This window comes from Salmo salar, chromosome 09, assembly GCF_965601325.2.
Source record: "Salmo salar chromosome 09, fSalSal1, whole genome shotgun sequence".
Taxonomy (NCBI): Eukaryota; Metazoa; Chordata; class Actinopteri; order Salmoniformes; family Salmonidae; genus Salmo; species Salmo salar.
The window spans coordinates 115,766,323-115,780,531 of record NC_138299.1 but is presented as its reverse complement, the minus strand read 5'-3'; the positions used below and the strand labels follow the sequence as shown (position 1 = coordinate 115,780,531).

The 14,209-nt window shown below is 42.8% G+C and overlaps 1 protein-coding gene across 2 annotated transcripts; it reads left to right on the top strand.

The window, feature by feature from the left end:
* Positions 1 to 111: 111 nt before the first annotated feature.
* LOC106612432 (large ribosomal subunit protein eL33) lies at positions 112 to 13,357 on the top strand. 2 transcript variants are annotated; one of them, XM_014213544.3, is made up of 5 exons: positions 112 to 224; positions 763 to 802; positions 1,093 to 1,245; positions 12,015 to 12,159; positions 13,290 to 13,357. In XM_014213544.3, the coding sequence occupies exons 2-5, from the start codon at positions 792 to 794 to the stop codon at positions 13,311 to 13,313; spliced, it is 333 nt and encodes a 110-aa protein (XP_014069019.1). In that variant the 5' UTR covers positions 112 to 224; positions 763 to 791; the 3' UTR covers positions 13,314 to 13,357. The 2 variants fall into 2 exon arrangements, with proteins under 2 accessions (XP_014069019.1, XP_014069020.1); XM_014213545.3 differs by lacking the exon at positions 112 to 224 and adding an exon at positions 590 to 614.
* The last annotated feature ends 852 nt before the right edge of the window (positions 13,358 to 14,209 follow it).

Here is a 14,209-nt window from a genome sequence, read left to right as displayed (position 1 = left end):
CCTGGTAACGCACAACATTTGATTATTGTTTTCAAAAAATGACATTTTTATCTACTTTGATTATTATGTTGTGTGAAACGTACGAGAATGCAATAAAGTGACAGCTGAATAGTTCAATAAAAATAAAAACATGTTTTGATTATGCGTTTCTGTCGTAACGGACTACGTAAATTTCCCAGCATTCCATTCCAACTTCCTTTTCCGCCATTTTTCTTACAGTGAAGGTGAGAAGTACAAAAGGCCACATTTATAAAATCGACATTTCTATGTTATTAAGTCTACATTTGGCATAAATGCACATGTTTTCAAAGAGAAATATAGTTCAACTTTCCATACAGTCTATTTTTGGAGTCCGAGCGGCTGTGATGAGAAAAATATCACTTGGATAGTTTTACGAAGTTGACAAGCGCCGGACTGCAGGGTTGAGGCCGTTCAGATGTGTACACCAAAATGCATCTCTGTTTAACCCGATAGCGTTTAAACGCTAACTAGGATACGACAGTATTTCCTTATTTTGTGTGTTAGTGGCTAAACGGACAAGCCCTACCACAGTGGCTAGTTGGCGTCCTCATTGGATCTACATGGCTTTATCGTTAATGTACTGAATTCATGAAGTATGTGTATCAAGCTAACGTTCGCCACATACGTTAGAGTTGTACGTTTTCATCTAAGTTAATAACTCGTACACCAGACCACATGGCAAGTCAAACCTACAGGCACGTTCATATCGAGACCATAATGTATTAAATTGTTTCTCATCAGGTTTTTCCGTGCCTGGAAGAAGACTCGAGATGCCAGGAAGGTGAGTAGCCAATGTTAGCTAGCTAACTTAGTTGGCGTTGTTGCCGTCTGCCACGGTCAACAATACTCTTTTGTTTTAGCTACTAGACACATTTGCAAGGCTGTACCTAACTTTCTTTAGTATGGTCATTTTTTGGAGGTAGTAAGTACTTTTGTGCATTGGTTGATTCTGGTGAGTATTTAGGGTATGCAGTTGATCGACTGCTGACTGGATTACTCTGGCACCAGCATGTGGCACTGATGATGCACAGGTTGAGTGCTCTGGTTTATGCGGTCTTTTCATTTTCACAGACTGTGGAGCAAGGCAATCTTTGCTGGGTACAAGCGTGGCCTGAGGAACCAGCGGGAGCACACTGCCCTGCTCAAGGTGGAGGGAGTTTACACAAGGGAGGAGGTTGACTTCTACTTGGGCAAGCGCTGTGCTTATGTCTACAAGGCTAAGAAGTAAGTTTACCCATCTTCTGTCTCATGGCTAATTTACACTAATGATTTACCACAGTGTTTTAGCAAAAAGGTGGACTTTGTGTTTTCGCCCCCATGGCCCGCCTGAAGTGCCTCACTGGGCAGTGGACCTGCTCTGACTTGTGGCCACTGGTACTTTTCAGCTTGCATTTAAATTACTATGGAAACACAGTTCCCCAAAAACAACACAAAATGTTATATTAACGCTTTAGACCCCAACACAATTCTAGAATGCTGCTGTAGATTACTTAAAATGTAAGATAAAGCTAATTTTCTTACACATTTCAAACATACATGGCTCAAGAACAATTAAGAAATTACAAGGGAACTTAGTTTTAAAGTGCATTACCTCTTTATTGACAGTTGTAAATTTGACTTAATTACTCACTCAATGTACCAAGTATGTTATACTTATGATTATTATTTAAGCTGTAAGGCCAAAGGAGGTGTGGTATATGGCAAATATACCACGGCTAAGGGCTGCTAATAGGCACGACGCTTCGCCATATACCATAAACCCTGTGGTGCTTTAATTCTATTGTAAACTGGTTACCAATGTAATTAGAGCAATACAAATAAATATTTTGTCATACCGATGGTGTACGGTCTGATAGACCATAGCTGTTAGCCAATCAGCATTCAGAGCTTGAAACCACCCAGTTTATAATCACATATAAATGTGACCAGAAGATTATTTCCATGAGAGAGAGCAATCATTCGATCTCCACTGCTGATGTGCTCGTCTGTACCAACCAAGTTATCATGACAAGACCTTTCAATATTAGCTGTTTCACAGCATCAGACTAAGACAACACTAAACACATCTGCTGTTAACTTATTTCACACCTCGAAGTTAAAGGACGTGTCCGAATCCTTATATCCAACCAACATAGAGATGCTGCCTCTGTCCAGTGAAAAGTCGTGTCTGCTTTGGCGCCGTCATTTTGATTAAGTAAGCTTTTTTTTTCTTCTAATGACAGCATACTCTGTTGTGTTCTGGACTTGCGCAGCAATCTAAGGCACTGCATCTCTGTGGTAGAGGCGTCACTACAGACCCTGGTTTGATTCCAGGCTATATCACAATTCACCCCCCCCCCCCCCACCTACATGTACAAATTACCTTGACTAACCTGTACCGCCGCACATTGGCTCGGTACTGGTACTCCCCGGTACACACCCACTCATTCAAGGGTTTTTCAGAATACAAGCCTGAAACAATTTCTAAAGACTATTTATCTAGCGGAAGCCATAGGAAGTGCAATGTGAGTCCTAAGTCAATGGACACTGTAATGGCATTCAATAGAAAAATAAAAAAGATCCCACTTCCTGGATGGATTTTTCTCAGGTTTTCGCCTGCCATATCAGTTCTGTTATACTCACAGACATTATTTGTTTTCTGTTCAAATCTACCAATTATATGCATATTCTAGCTTCTGGGCCTGAGTAAAAGGCAGTTTAATTTGGGCACGCTTTTCATCCGGAGGTGAAAATAGTGCACCCTACCCTAGTGAGGTTAATTGGGCTGCAATTTCTGAGGCTGGAAACTGATGAACTTATCCTCTGCAGCAGAGGTAACTCTGGGTCTTCCTTTGCTGTGGCGGTCCTCATGAGAGCCAGTTTCATCATGGCGCTTGGTTTTTTCGACTGCACTTGAAGAAACTTTCAGTTCTTAATTTTCCACATTGACTGACCTTCATGTCTTAAAGTAATGATGGATTGCTGTTTCTCTTTGCTTATTTGAGCTGGTCTTGCTGTAATATGCATTTAGCCCTATTTTTATTTTTTATTTTACCTTTATTTAACCAGGTAGGCTAGTTGAGAACAAGTTCTCATTTGCAACTGCGACCTGGCCAAGATGAAGCATAGCAATTCGACACATACAACACATAGTTACACATGGAATAAACAAAACATAGTCAATAATACAGTAGAACAAAAGAAAAGTCTATATACTGGGAGTGCAAATGAGCTAAGGCAATAAATAGGCCATGGTGGCGAAGTAATTACAATATAGCAATTTAACATCTCTGGGCTAGGTGGGACGAAATCGTTATATCAAAAACCAGCTTTTTACATTGGCATGTGACGTTCAAAACTAGCATACCCACCGCAAACTTCCGGTGAATTTACTAAATTACTCACGATAAACGTTCACAAAAAACATAATTATTTTAAGAATTATAGATACAGAACTCCTTTATGCAATCGCTATGTCCGATTTTAAAATAGCTTTTCGGTGAAAGCACATTTTGCAATATTCTGAGTAGATAGCCCAGCCATCACGGGCTAGCTATTTAGACACCCACCAAGTTTAGCCTGCACCAAAGTCAGATTTACTATTAGAAAAGTTTGATTACCTTTGCTGTTCTTTGTCAGAATGCACTCCCAGGACTTCTACTTCAATAACAAATGTTGGTTTGGTCCAAAATAATCCATAGTTATGTTCAAATATCCTCTGTTTCGTTCGTGCGTTCAAGACACTATCCGAAGGGTAAAGAAGGGTGACGCGCCCGACGCGATTCGTGACAAAAAATGCCTAAATATTCCATTACCGTACTTCGAAGCATGTCAACCACTGTTTAAAATCAATTTTTATGCCATTTTTCTCGTAAAAAAGCGATGATATTCCGACCGGGAAACCCTGTTTTAGTTCAAAGAGAGAAAATAAAAACATGGTCGCCTCGTGCACGTGCCTCAGTCTCATTGTCCTCTGATAGACCACTTACCAAAGGCGCTAATGTTTTTTAGCCAGGGGCTGCAAAGACATCATTCAGCTTTTTCCCGCCTTCTGAGAGCCTATGGGAGCCATAGGAAGTGTCACGTTACAGCAGAGATCCTAAGTTTTAAATAAAGAGAGTCAAGAAGCCCAAGAAATTGTCACAGGCCACTTCCTGTAAGGAATCTTCTCAGGTTTTTGCCTGCCATATGAGTTCTGTTATACTCACAGACACCATTCAAACAGCTTTAGAAACTTTAGGGTGTTTTCTATCCAAAGCCAATAATTATATGCATATTCTAGTTTCTGGGCAGTAGTAATAACCAGATTAAATCGGGCACGTTTTTTATCCGGCCGTGCAAATACTGCCCCCTACCCCCAACAGGTTAACACCGAAATGGAAGATGTGCAGAAGATGAATGTGCAAGTAGAGATACTGGGGTGCAAAGGAGCAAGATAAATAAATACAGTATGGGGATGAGGTAGGTAGATAGCCCATCTGTAAACAGCCCATCTATGTACAGGTGCAGTGATCTGTGAGCTGCTCTGACAGCTGGTGCTTAAAGCTAGTGAGGGAGATATGAGTCTCCAGCTTCAGAGATTTTTGCAGTTCGTTCCAGTCATTGGCAGCAGAGAACTGGAAGGAAAGACAACCAAATGAGGAATTGGCTTTGGGGTTGACCAGTGACATATACCTGCTGGAGCGCATGCTACGAGTGGGTGCTGCTATGGTGACCAGTGAGCTAAGGCGGGGCTTTACCTAGCAGAGACTTGTAGATAACCTGTAGCCAGTGGGTTTGGCGACGAGTATGAAGCGAAGGCCAACCAACGAGAGCGTACAGGTCGCAATGGTGGGTAGTGTATGGGGCTTTGGTGACAAAACGGATGGCACTGTGATAGACTGCATCCAGTTTGTTGAGTAGAGTGTTGGAGGCTATTTTATAGATGACATCACCGAAGTCGAGGATCGGTAGGATGGTCAGTTTTACGAGGGTATGTTTGGCAGCATGAGTGAAGGATGCTTTGTTGCGATATAGGAAGCTGATTCTAGATTTAGTTTTGGATTGGAGATGCTTAATGTGAGTCTGGAAGGAGAGTTTACAGTCTAACCAGACACCCAAGTATTTGTAGTTGTCCACATATTCTAAGTCAAAGCCGTCCAGAGTAGTGATGCTGGACGGGCGAGCAGGTGCAGGCTGTGATCAATTGAATAGCATGCATTTAGTTTTGCTTGCTTTTAAGAGCAGTTGGAGGCCACGGAAGGAGAGTTGTATGGCATTGAAGCTCGTCTGGAGGTTAGTTAACAGTGTCTAAAGAGGGGCCAGATGTATACAGAATGGTGTCGTCTGCGTTAGAGGTCGACCGATTAATCAGAATGGCCGATTTAATTAGGGCCGATTTCAAGTTTTCATAACAATCGGTATTCTGTATTTTTGGCCGGCGATTTATTTTTTTAGACTTTTTTTTTCACCTTTATTTATCTAGGCAAGTCAGATTTAAGAACACATTCTTATTTTCAATGACGGATAATCACACAGCCATTTTCCAAGCAAGCATATATGTCACATAAACCCAAACCACAGCTAAATGCAGCACTAACCTTTGATCTTCATCAGATGACACTCCTAGGACATTATGTTATACAATACATGCATGTTTTGTTCAATCAAGTTCATATTTATATCAAAAAACAGCTTTTTACATTCGCATGTGACGTTCAGAACTAGCATACCCACCGAAAACTTCCGGTGACTTTACTAAATTACTCACGATAAAGATTCACAAAAAACATAACAATTATTTTAAGAATTATAGATACAGAACTCCTTTATGCCATCGCGGTGTCCGATTTTAAAATAGCTTTTCGGTGAAAGCACATTTTGCAATATTCTGAGTAGATAGCCCGGCCATCATGGCTAGCTATTTTGACACCCACCAAGTTTGGCCCTCACCAAACTCCGATTTACTATAAGAAAAATTGGATTACCTTTGCTGTTCTTCGTCAGAATGCACTCCCAGGACTTCTACTTCAACACCCAATGTTGTTTTGGTTCCAAATAATCCATAGTTTTATCCAAATAGCTGCGTTTTGTTCTTGCGTTTAAGACACTCTCCGAAGGGTGACGCGCCGGCGCGTGTCGTGACAAAACATTTCAAAATATTCCATTACCGTACTTCGAAGCATGTCAAACGCTGTTTAAAATCGATTTTTATGCGATTTTTCTCGTAAAAAAGCGATAATATTCCGACCGGGAGACCTTGTTTTCGTTCAAACACTGAAAATAGAAAATGGCGTCTTCACATGCACGCGCTCACCAGTGTCATTGTTCTCAGAACGACCACTTTCCAAAACCCCTACTGTTTTTCGCCCAGGAACTGCAGAGTCATCATTCCCAGTTCTGGCGCCTTCTGATAGCCTATGGGAGCCTTAGAAAATGTCACGTTACAGCAGAGATCCTCTATTTTCGATGAAGAGACTATAGAAGGACAAGAAATGGTCAGACAGGGCACTTCCCATATAGAATCTTATCAGGTTTTGGCCTGCCGTATGAGTTCTGTTATACTCAGACAGTTTTAGAAACTTTAGGGTGTTTTCTATCCAAATCAAATAATGATATGCATATTCTAGTTTCTGGGCAGGAGTAATAACCAGATTAAATTGGGTATGTTTTTTATCCGGCCGTGAAAATACTGCCCCCTATCCTAAACAGGTTAACTACACATGGTTGATTATATTACTAGTTTATCTAACGTGTCCTGCGTTGCATATAATCGATGCGGTGCCTGTTAATTTGTCATTGAATCATAGCCTATTTCGCCTAACGGGTGTTGATTTAACAAGCGCATTTGCGAAAAAAGCACTGTCGTTGCACCTAACCATAAACATCACTGCCTTTCTTTAAAATCAATAAACAAGTATATCTTTTTAAACCTGCATATTTAGTTAATATTGCCTGCTAACATGAAATTGTCACATCTCTAGCGTTCATTGCACGCAGAGTCAGGGTATATGCAACAGTTTGGGCCGCCTGGCTCGTATAAATAAATAAACCAAAAAAAATCGGCCGATTAATCCGTATCTGCAATTTTTTTTGGTTCTCCAATAATCAGTATCGAAAAATCGGTATCGTTCGACCTCTAGTCTGCGTAGAGGTGGATCAGAGAATCACCAGCAGCAAGAGCAACATCATTGATGTATACAGAGAAGAGAGTCGGCCCGAGAATTAAACCCTGTGGCACACCCATAGACTGCCAGAGGTCTGGACAACAGGCCCTCCGATTTGACACACTGACCTCTATCAGAGAAATAGTTGGTAAACCAGGCGAGGCAATCATTTGAGAAACCAAGGCTGTCGAGTCTGCCAATAAGAATGTGGTGCTTGACAGAGTCGAAAGCCTTGGCCAGGTCGATGAATACGGCTGCACAGTAATGTCTCTTATCGATGGGAATTATGATGCCGTTTAGGACCTTGAGCGTGGCTGAGGTGCACCCATGACCAGCTCTGAAACCAGATTGCATAGCGGAGAAGGTACGGTGGGATTCGAAATGGTCGGTAATCTGTTTAACTTGGCTTTCGAAGACCTTAGAAAGACAGGGTATGGTAGATATAGGTCTGTAGCAGTTTGGGTCTAGAGTGTCACCCTTTTGAAGAGGGGGATGACCGCGGCAGCTTTCCAATCTTTGGAAATCTCAGACGAGTAATAGGGGTTGCAACGATTTCGGCAGATAATTTTAGAGAGGGTCCAGATTGTCTAGCCCGGCTGATTTGTATGGGTCCAGATTTTGCAGCTCTTTCAGAACATCAGCTTTCTGGATTTGGGTGAAGGAGAAATGGTGGGGGCTTTGGCGGGTTGCTGTAGAGGGTGCCGGGCAGTTGACCGGGGTAGGGGTAGCCAGGTGGAAAGCATGGCCAGCTGTGTAGAGATGCTTATTGAAATTCTCAATTATGGTGGAACCAGTGTTTCCTAGCCTCAGAGCAGTGGGCAGCTGGGAGGAGGTGCTCTTATTCTCCATGGACTTTACAGTTTCCCAGAACTTTTTTGAGTTAGTACTACAGGATGCAAATTTCTGTTTGAAAAAGCTAGCCTTAGCTTTTCTAACTGCCTGTGTATATTTGTTCCTAACTTTCCTGAAAAGATGCATATCACGGGGGCTATTCGATGCTAATGCAGAACGCCACAGGATGTTTTTGTGCTGGTCAAGGGCAGACAGGTCTGGAGTGAACCAAGGACTATCTATTCCTAGTTCAAAATTTTGTTAAGTGGAGCATTTTTATTTAAGATTGTGAGGAAGGCACATTTAAAGAATAGCCAGGCATCATCTACTGACGGGATGAGGTCAATGTCATTCCAGGATACCCCGGCCAGGTCGATTGGAAAGGCCTGCTCGCAGAAGTGTTTTAGGGAGTGTTTGACAGTGATGAGGGGTGGTCGTTTGGTCGCAGACCCATTACGGATGCAGGCAGTGATTGCTGAGATCTTGATTGAAAACAGCAGAGGTGTATTTGGAGGGCGAGTTAGTTAGGATGACATCTGTGAGGGTGCCCGTGTTTACGGATTTGGGGTTGTACCTGGTAGGTTCATTGATCATTTGTGAGATTGAGGGCATCAAGCTTAATTGTAGGACGGCCGGGGTGTTAAGCATGTCCCAGTTTTGGTCACCTAGCAGCATTTACATTTACATTATACATTTTAGTCATTTAGCAGACGCTCTTATCCAGAGCGACTTACAGTAGTGAATTCATACATTTCAGTCATATTTTTTTTTGTGCTGGCCCCCCGTGGGAATCGAACCCACAACCCTGGTGTTGCAAACACCATGCTCTACCAACTGAGCACAAGCTCAGAAGATAGATGGGGGGCGATCAATTCACATATGGTATCGAGGGCAGAGGGGGATCTATAGCAAGCCGCAACAAATAGAGACTTGTTTCTGGAAAGGTGAATTTTTAGAAGTAGAAGCTCGAATTGTTTGGGTACAGACTTGGATAGTAATACAGAACTCTGCAGGCTGTCTTTGCAGTAGATTGCAACACTGCCCCCTTTGGCAGTTCTTTCTTGGTGGAAAATGTTATAGTTAGCGATGGAGATTTCAGGGATTTTGGTGGTTTTCCTAAGCCAGTATTCAGACACGGCTAAGACATCCGGGTTGGCAGCGTGTGCTAAAGCAGTGAGTAAAACAAACTTCGGGAGGAGGCTTCTAATGTTAACATGCATGAAACCAAGTCTTTTACGGTTACAGAAGTCAACAAATGAGAGCACCTGGGGAATGGGAGATGAGCTAGGCACTGCAGGACCTGGATTAACCTCCACATCACCAGAGGAAAGGAGGAGTAGGATAAGGGTACGGCTAAAGGCTATACGAACTGGTCGTCTAGTGCGTTCGGAACAGAGAGTAAAAGGAGCAGGTTTCTGGGCACGATAGCATAGATTCAAGGCATAGTGTACAGACAAAGGTAAGGTAGGATGTGAGTACATTGGAGGTAAACCTTGGAATTGAGTAATGATGAGAGAGATAAGTCTCTAGAGACATTTTAAACCAGGTGATGTCATCGCATATGTAGGAGGTGGAACAACATGGTTGGTTAAGGTGTATTGAGCAGGGCTAGAGGCTCTACAGTGAAATGAGACGGTAATCACTAACCAGGACCGTAATGGACGAGGCATATTAATATTAGAGAGGCATGCGTAGGCAAGTGAACATATGGGTCCAGTGAGTGGTTGGGCTGACCAGGGACACGGTGATTAAGACAGTTAGCAGGCCGATGCTAACAGTCAGTAGGCCAGGGCTAAACAAGCTAGCAGTTAGCAGACCGGGTTAGCAAGACCATGTTAAAAGACCATCTTCTGTATACCACCCCTACCTTGTCACAACACAACTGATTGGCCCAAATGCATAAAATAAATTCCACTTTTAACAAGGCACACCGGTTAATTGAAATGCATTGCTGGTGACTACCTCGTGAAGCTGGTTGAGAGAATGCCAAGAGTGTGCAAAGCTGTCAAGGCAAAGGGTGGCTTTAAAGAATCTCCAATATAAAATACACTGCTCAAAAAAATAAAGGGAACACTTAAACAACACAATGTAACTCCAAGTCAATCACACTTCTGTGAAATCAAACTGTCCACTTAGGAAGCAACACTGATTGACAATAAATTTCACATGCTGTTGTGCAAATGGAATAGACAACAGGTGATAATTATAGGCAATTAGCAATAAAGGAGTGGTTCTGCAGGTGGTGACCACAGACCACTTCTCAGTTCCTATGCTTCCTGGCTGATGTTTTGGTCACTTTTGAATGCTGGCGGTGCTTTCACTCTAGGGGTAGCATGAGACGGAGTCTACAACCCACACAAGTGGCTCAGGTAGTGCAGCTCATCCAGGATGGCACATCAATACGAGTTGTGGCAAGAAGGTTTGCTGTGTCTGTCAGCGTAGTGTCCAGAGCATGGAGGCGCTACCAGGAGACGTGGAGGAGGCCGTAGGAGGGCAACAACCCAGCAGCAGGACCGCTACCTCCGCCTTTGTGCAAGGAGGAGCAGGAGAAGCACTGCCAGAGCCCTGCAAAAGGCCACAAATGTGCATGTCTGCTCAAATGGTCAGAAACAGACTCCATGAGGGTGGTATGAGGGCCCGACGTCCACAGGTGGGGTTTGTGCTTACAGCCCAACACCGTGCAGGACGTTTGGCATTTGCCAGAGAACACCAAGATCGGCAAATTTGCCACTGGCGCCCTGTGCTCTTCAGATGAAAGCAGGTTCACACTGAGCACGTGACAGATGTAACAGAGTCTGGAGACGCCGTGGAGAACGTTGTGCTGCCTGCAACATCCTCCAGCATGACCGGTTTGGCGGTGGGTCAGTCATGGTGTGGGGTGGCATTTCTTTGGGGGGCCGCACAGCCCTCCATGTGCTCGCCAGAGGTAGCCTGACTGCCATTAGGTACCGAGATGAGATCCTCAGACCCCTTGTGAGACCATATGCTGGTGCGGTTGGCCCTGGGTTCCTCCTAATGCAAGACAATGCTAGACCTCATGTGGCTGGAGTGTGTCAGCAGTTCCTGCAAGAGGAAGGCATTGATGCTATGGGCTGCCCACCCGTTCCCCAGACCTGAATCCAATTGAGCACATCTGGGACATCATGTCTCGCTCCATCCACCAACGCCACGTTGCACCACAGACTGTCCAGGAGTTGGCGGATGCTTTAGTCCAGGTCTGGGAGGAGATCCCTCAGGAGACCATCCGCCACCTCATCAGGAGCATGCCCAGGCATTGTAGGGAGGTCATACAGGCACGTGGAGGCCACACACACTACTGAGCCTCATTTTGACTTGTTTTAAGGACATTACATCAAAGTTGGATCAGCCTGTAGTGTGGTTTTCCACTTTAATTTTGAGTGTGACTCCAAATCCAGACCTCCATGGGTTGATAAATTGGATTTCCAATGATTATTTTTGTGTGATTTTGTTGTCAGCACATTCAACTATCTAAAGAAAAAAGTATTTAATAAGATTATTTCATTCATTCAGATCTAGGATGTGTTGTTTAAGTGTTCCCTTTATTTTTTTGAGCAGTATATATTTTGATTTAACACTGCTAGGGTAGTAATCTATATTCTCATCTGACCTGTTTGATAGTGGATGTTAAATGTGTGGGTTATATTCTTTTAACCTAGACTAGTGTTGCCAGTTTACCGTATAGACAGGTGAGGTGTTTGTTTACCAACAGACGCATTTTTTGTTGTTGACGTCACCAGTTTGTAAACACAAAGCTTCTGCTTTCTCAATAGTCTTGTGCTGTGGCAGGCTATTAGGGATTTGTAGGACAGCGTATTCTTCCCATAACTCCATTACTTTATTATAAAATGGTTGTTATGCCTTACTCTAAGATGCTTCTCCATTGTCTGGCCCAATTTCAAATGGATGTTATTATGCTGTTTTTATAGGAGAGCCACTTTTTTGGCAGAACTTTGTCCTTGTTTTAATTTAGTTCCGTGACAGGAGACTGATTCTGCTCACTGTCTTCAATCTCATCAGGAACACAGTGACACCTGGTGGCAAGCCCAACAAGACGCGGGTAATCTGGGGCAAAGTCATGCGTGCTCACGGCAACAGTGGAATGGTGCGGGCCAAGTTCAGCAGTAACCTCCCCGCAAAGGCCATGGGACACAGAGTCAGAGTGGTGAGTAGTACCTTCAGCTTTCAGCTGCTATTCCCTGATTAGCACAGTTTCTTCCTGGACCTGCAGACAGTCCAGTTTGTTCTAGCCCTTCACTGTCTAGTGGTGGTCCCCCAGGGGTGGTTTGGGAAGCACTGCTTTTTTGCACTGTGCAGGGTTTGAGCCAAAGAAAATACAGCTCAAAGGAATTTGCTGCAACCCAACCGTGTAGAACATTGTTTTATCCCTGCACAGGCGCAGCTGATTAACTTACACAGCAACTCCAAAGACTTTTGATTAGTAGTTAAGTGTGATTTTTAGGGCTTGAACAGCAATGTCTATTATCAGAGGTACTTCAGGAAGGAATTTGCCTGAATTTGGATTAACTTGAACTTTTGTTAGTTCAGGGAACATCCATGTAATTCTGTGTGATCGCCTCTTGAAACTGATTTTGTGAGAGGGGAAAGGCATTCTGTTCGGTGGTTTGATCTTTGGATGGAAAATCCATGAAATGGTATTGTATGCAACATCCTTAACAGATAACTTCAAGAACAGCAAAATGCTTAATTTCCCAAATTTGGTTGGTTCAACACATGTTTTTTTTTACCACCTTTTGAGGTGGTATTCAGACATTTCCAGTGACTGGTTGTGTATGAGGCCAGCTGTGAGATGCTGAGAAAAATAAACCCACCATTTTCAGATGTTGGGGTGGTGCTGGAGGCCTGAAAGGCACTTCGCCTTCAGGCATGTCGGTTTCCTTAAATATTTATCTGGCAGTGTTACACCGTGTGACGCTACTTATTGTTGCTGTTCATCTGGGTTGTGGGGTAAAACAATGTACTACTGAAGCTACAAAGACTTTTAGGAAACTTATTGCTGAAAAATGAAGGATGTTTTTCTTAATAAGCTGATGCTAAACAATCAAACTTTTTCATAAGTTATATATTTTTAATCTACTTAATGGATTGTTTTTAGTGATAAGATTGTAGGCCCTATTTTAGTACTTAACTTCCCCCTCATGACCACTACATATTGGGCAAATGCGCATATGGAAAAACATCGAAGTGCCAATTCCCCACTCAATGTATGTTTGTGGTTTGTATCGATTTGGTGCGTATGAACTTGCCTCACTGCTCTCTGCTTTTGTCTTTCAGATGCTGTACCCGTCTCGTGTGTAATTTACTGTTTTTGTGTACATACAATAAACAACTCGGTTCCACAATTAGTGTTTTGTGTTTTCTTGGCAGTCGGAGCGTGGGAATCATCACTGGTCTATACAGTAGAATGACAATGTTCTTTTCAGGAATTTACAATATTAATTGTTTTGATAACCTTTGGTGATCAGTGAAGTGTTATAATACTATTGTGCTTTCTGAATTGTGATGGAATTTGAGGGTGTAACTCCTTGTTTTTAAGCAAGGGAAATCATTTTATATTGCAAATAATTGATTCATATGTACAGTTGGGTAACAGGATCTCATTTCTTAATCTCTGGGATTGCTGCTTCACAGTATTAGTTCAAACCCTGAAATGTTTTAAGCTTGACAATAACTCTTTATTGCACAGATTGAAATAATGTTCCTCAGTGTTTCAAAGATTGGTCAATATATTTTTGGTAGTTTTTTGACAAAAACATGGATGTCCAAGATTCTTTATGGGGGTGCCTAACCCCCCCTAACTCAAACCTCTAGTTTGCAATTGGCCCCTGTGCTTAATTGTTTCAATATGACATTTCACTAGCAACCTTTTTTTTCACTGCCTTATTCCACTGCCTACATTGCTGTGCAAGACATTTCAGTATTTGACTTATCGTCACTCCAACAATTGACTTGGCACACACTTTCATTTTAAATGCACTATTGCAATCCAGATGCGCTGGCCAGCTTTATGATGCCGTTCTTAGCAAAAAGTCCAGCAACTAAGTCAAACGACATGTTCAAAGGTATACGTATGAAATTATTATGCGAACCAGTGCGTAAAGTCCAAATCAAACCAAGTGTATTTCCATGTGTGTGAACACTGGAATTAGAATGCATGGAAGTGACCAAGAGAAGACTGGCAGCGAGCATCAACG